General features: G+C 37.1%; 2 protein-coding genes across 5 annotated transcripts in view; one reads left to right on the top strand and one right to left on the bottom strand.

Annotated features, from left to right (window-relative positions):
- LOC137988501 (cyclin-T2-like) overlaps positions 1-2,620 on the bottom strand; it is a 14,651-nt gene extending 12,031 nt beyond the window's left edge. The window contains exons 1-5 of one of the 3 annotated variants that reach the window (XM_068834499.1): positions 2,454-2,512; positions 2,182-2,263; positions 1,684-1,771; positions 867-995; positions 169-229 (exon numbers count right to left, since the gene is read on the bottom strand). In XM_068834499.1, the coding sequence (XP_068690600.1) occupies positions 169-229; positions 867-995; positions 1,684-1,716 (223 nt within the window). In that variant the 5' untranslated portion in view covers positions 1,717-1,771; positions 2,182-2,263; positions 2,454-2,512. Of the gene's footprint in view, positions 1-168; positions 230-866; positions 996-1,683; positions 1,772-2,181; positions 2,264-2,453 lie in introns of all 3 variants that reach the window. The other 2 variants (XM_068834500.1, XM_068834498.1) reach the window with 2 other exon arrangements.
- Positions 2,621-2,907: 287 nt separating this feature from the next.
- The window catches only part of LOC137988480 (E3 ubiquitin-protein ligase Ubr3-like), a 20,645-nt gene continuing 18,552 nt past the window's right edge, over positions 2,908-5,000 (top strand). The window contains exons 1-3 of one of the 2 annotated variants that reach the window (XM_068834482.1): positions 2,908-3,119; positions 4,078-4,223; positions 4,602-4,618. In XM_068834482.1, the coding sequence (XP_068690583.1) occupies positions 3,064-3,119; positions 4,078-4,223; positions 4,602-4,618 (219 nt within the window). In that variant the 5' untranslated portion in view covers positions 2,908-3,063. The remainder of the gene's footprint in view (positions 3,120-4,077; positions 4,224-4,601; positions 4,619-5,000) is intronic. The other variant, XM_068834483.1, reaches the window with a different exon arrangement.

Below are 5,000 nucleotides of genomic sequence, written 5' to 3'. Positions count from 1 at the left end.
TCTAAACAAACAGAAATCTTCTTTATGGTACATTAAATCTTGCAAGTTCTGACATGTGACCATCTGCACCTACCAGCATTTTCCTCCTTCTACATGCATGAGGCAAGGCAATCCAAAGCAAACAGTAAGTTTCCCATTGTTCTTGCTAGTTTAAAATCAACCCCTTACCTAATGTTTGCAATAGGATGCTCTCATTTTCAATCAAGTCTTGAGCCTGTTGCAGGTATTCCTTAAGTCAAAAATGCAACTAGATGAATAACATAGTATATTACAATACTCTACCTCACAGAGGAATCTGACTAGAGAGATACTGACAGTGTACACATAATTCCGCATAATTTTGTCAAAGAATCTGGATGATCGAGGTCCATATAAAAACATGACCATCATCAATATGATCATTCAATTCAATTTTTATTAATTTACACATACACAAAATTAATAACTATGACAAACAGTAAAATAGTACATGGTGTAAGTACCTGTATAGGAAATTCTATGAATGCGACTGCATTTCATGATTTATAGGCACAAGTGAAAGTGCTCAAAATTGCAAGAGCCATGATAAGAACTTTCAAATACAACACAAGTGACCATAAATCACAAAAAGCATGAACAAATTCATACAATTCTTATTATTTTATTACATAGACCAAAAATATTAATTACTCCATTGCCATGTTTCCATAGGAACTTCTGCATTGTACTCTGTAACCTAGAGGCACTAGTATAAAGTACATGCAATAAACTCAAGACAAGAGTACTTTCCCTTCAAATTGTGAAAATCAACCTGGCTCTTTTTCTTGGAAGACCTTCATAACACAAAGAAAAAGTCTAAAAACAACAAATTTTTCATGGAGCCATACCTCACTTTTGGGGTCTAGTGGAGGACCACCTCTGTGCAGACAGGCATGAGCTACCTTGAGCACATGTTCTAGTTTCCGTGATTGTTCCTCAGTTTTAGCAGCAAGAAAAAGGCAACATGGAGCCAAAGCCTGGGAATAATTTTAAAAAGCTATTTAGTTAACCCTTCTCCACCACCACACCAGGCCTGGGTTGCTCGAAGCATGGTTAGCACTAACCAGTATTAAATACCATGAAAACGTATAGGAATTGATCCCTCTTAACGAACGGTTAGCCCTAACCAGGCTTCGAACAACCGGCCCCAGATGATTTTACTCTCCGATTGGTGGCGCTTTAGAAGTGAATAGGCTTATCTGTTTTTTTCTAACATAAGCTTCGGAAGAGCATCTAAGCACTGAAAGTATTGAGCCCTTGTGACCAGTTGCCCCTGAGATAACTTGTATAAAGTTACTTCTCTTTGCACATTGTATGGTGGAAAAAACTCCAAAGTAGGGCACACAGTAGCTAAGGAGCTTGACTTCATTAACAATTAATGAATAACACACATACTCCATTACTTAGTCTAAAACTCCCCCGTGGGAGCTCTAATTTGAAAAAAATCACCAAAAAGAACAATACAAGCAATAAACGTGAGAGTATGGAGGAACACTTGTTTTAAAGTATTTGAAGACAAAAGATGCTGCGCTTGTTGTGATAATCACATCTGCAAATGGTTTGCTTTCAAGTCTTCTAGGATAAGCCCTATCAATAAAAGCTCTTGTTATGAAACCAATGTTCGAAGAATCTGAATATTTGCTGTAAGAAGTACAGAACACATACAGGCACATAGTTCCTCAGGTAGTGGTCTGTCATATTCTCTCCAACAAATGTGGTCAGGTTGGTATGATATCTAGAAAAAAAGCCTGTGCTGTATGAGGATACGCAGGCAAAAACAGCAATAATGCAAGTGGATTAGCTGGGTCATTGACATTCATGTACATGTATGGAAAGTTGGGTACAGACACCACACTGAATATGTTGTATTTCCTTCTTAAATTAAGGATAATAATTAAAAGCAGAGAAGAGAGAGTAACTCAACAAAGTCTTGAAGGAAGCTAGTTTTCAAAGTCTACAGTCTTACATGTTAGTAGCGGTGAGTTGGAAGTATGTGCGCATAAGCTTAAATGTGAGTAATAATAAAAAAGGTGTATCTTCTGGCATATGTTATACGAATATAATTTTTTTATCACAAGTGACAACAGCCAAAATCTCAATATGGTAAAGTCAAAAAAACTCTCTACATCGAATCTTTTAAATAAGGCTTCAGTAAATTCTCACGTTTCGATGGAATTTGTTGAATGAGTGGAACATGTAGAACCGATGCATATAAACAATGGCCGTGTTGATCGTCAGCTGATTTCTACAGTAATACGTCAAGGAATAACGTCTTTTGACACAAGAGAAAATTAAGTGTTCGGAAAAACGTTACGAACGGATACAGGCGAATTGATGCCTGTCCAAACCGAATTCTTCGAAGGTGTAGTTTTATACTTTCAACTACATGTACGCCTCGAGAAACTCGTGCCATATTCAAAGTCTAGCAAGGATACACAGAAAGTCGTTGCCCCATGTCTTGAATTAGCGTTGCTACTTGCTGCCTGTAGCCTTGCTCTTTCTCTGGATCTACTCCATTTTTTCGGGACGGCGTGTTTTGTAGTTGTTCTTTCGAAAAATAAAACCGGTCCGTGGTACTGACCGCACTGGTCGCCATCTTAAAACAGGGAATAAAATGCGCATGTGCGATTGGACTCACAGCAGATTGACGCATGAGCAGTGAGAACCCAGAAATAAAATAAAAAATATGGCTGACAATAGTAGTTCAGTCAGAGCCAAGCAAAGTACCTCCGCCAATTTTAGAACTCATTGTCATACAGATAAAGGAAAGCGAGAGATCAGAGGATTTTTAGATGGCGTGCTTAGTCTTCAACGCTCTTTCGACGCCGAAAAACAAGAATGGTGTTTGTGGCTGATTGCGGGGGGGAGGCCTCCGGAGGCAGAAAATCTATTGCGCTCTTACGACACACCGACAATATGCGGCCTGGTTTGGAACAAAAACTTTGTTGCGTACCGATGTAGGGACTGCGGAATCTCTCCTTGTATGTCTCTGTGTGCGGATTGTTTTCATGCCGGAAATCACGAAGGACACGACTTTGTGAGTCAATGCAAGCAGGTGGCGCTTGCGACTGTGGGGACGAAGATGTTATGAAGAAAGAAGGGTAGGTATCCGATATTTTTATTCTTTTTCCCTCGACCACATAGTATTCGAGCATAAGAATTCAAAGAAAACAGAATTCATACGAAAACGACTTTGTGAAATTCGTTTCCTTGAAAAATGAAAGCAAAATAAATTAAACAATTCTTGTTAATTTTATTTGAATCGCATCATTCGTCACTTAGAGCAGTTTTCAATTGAGTGTCGTAAAACCAAAACCAAAGTAATTACTTTGGCCAATCAAAAAGGTCGGAGACAATCCAGTAAACCAATCAAAACTCGAAGTAATTACACGTAGCCGACACAAAGCGCGGGAAAATGTGCACACGCGAGCCACGATTGGTTTTGGTTTCACTTCTGATTGGTTGAAAAAATGGCGCGAGAACTTTGAACCAATCACTGAGTGAAGTAATCATAAACCAAAGTAATTATCTAATTACCTTCGACGCCCAATTGAAACCACTCTATATTCGTGATTGTCTTTTTGTATTTGATGGATCGCCGATCACAAAATTGGTAGCTCTCCTGCTCAAAACATTTCCCTTGGAAACAAAAAGTTCCTTACCCTTTTCGAAATACGAGCGATAGTTTTGATTGATTTTCCAGGCGTAAGTTTTGCAAGTGTTTACAGCACTTGTTTGTTTACATAATCTTTAACAGTCTACGTTAATTAACGCTTTATGCGGAAACAGAATTAGGTGCTCAAATAAATATTAACAATTAATATTGAATGAATTGTTTGTGGTCTTGGGAATGTACGCTGTGTCTAGACGGGCTCATTGTCTGAATCCAATACTATCAATTTTCTTTTAAATGGCTCTTGGAAAAGCAAATCACTGTTCACAAAATCATGTGCTGAAAAAAAAAAACTGTGCTGGAACATTTGGAACTGTATAGATGCAGATGTTAAAGATTGGAAGAAGAAGTCCTTTAACTATAATTAATTTTATTTTATATCTCAGGTTTTGTGATCATCATGGAGCAAAAGATTTGTCAGTTCAAAGTGCTCCACCTGCTGAACTTTTGGCCATGGCTCAGATAGTTGTTCCTCGGCTGTGTCTAAGGCTGCAAAAACAGTTAAAAGAAATGGATCCATTTATAATTATTGGTATGTGAACAACGATAAACTTGTCAACAAACTGAGAAGTTGTCCTCTTTATCTTTAGACAAATTAGTCACGCTTAATTCGATCTCTGATGTGGACCCTGTTTGCTTTTACTGAGCTTCAAGAAATCCGACCAGATCACTACCTTTAGGAAAATGTAATCCTTAGCCTTTAACATGTCTGTTATCATCATTCTGTTAAAGACTCCATTTATAAGCACTCCTTAAAATTTGAATGCTTGGAATTGGATGTAAGAAAACTGTTTGAAATGTCAAGCCAAGCAACTAACAACGTGACCAAAGTGAAGGATGCCAAACACCTTAGCTTATTTGCAGAATGTCCATAAACCAATTTATGTGCTTCTTTTGTTTTCTTCATTAGATCCAGTATCTGATGATGTGAGTGATGCAGAAGTTCTTGTGAATTTTCTTGTAATAATAATAATAATAATAATAATAATAATAATTTAATACTTCTTCTGCGCCCATTTCATAAAATGATCATGGGCGCATTACAATGAATAGAAATTAAAAATATTTACCATAATAATTATTAAAAAGTAGTAGATAAATTATACTAATTACAATAATGGTGATACTACAAATAAAGTGACTTTTAAAAAAATTTATCATCCAAAAATACAAAAGATTGTTCTAAAATTTAGTTCATTGAAAAGCAGATTTAAAAAGATGTGTCTTTAAACATCGTCTAAAACTCGAAATATTTGTGTTTTGAGGCAGTTCTCATGGCAGGGCATTCCAAAGTTGCGGTGCTGCAACT

This window comes from Montipora foliosa, unplaced genomic scaffold, assembly GCF_036669935.1.
Source record: "Montipora foliosa isolate CH-2021 unplaced genomic scaffold, ASM3666993v2 scaffold_420, whole genome shotgun sequence".
Taxonomy (NCBI): domain Eukaryota; kingdom Metazoa; phylum Cnidaria; class Anthozoa; order Scleractinia; family Acroporidae; genus Montipora; species Montipora foliosa.
This window is presented reverse-complemented; position numbering and strand designations above follow the sequence as displayed.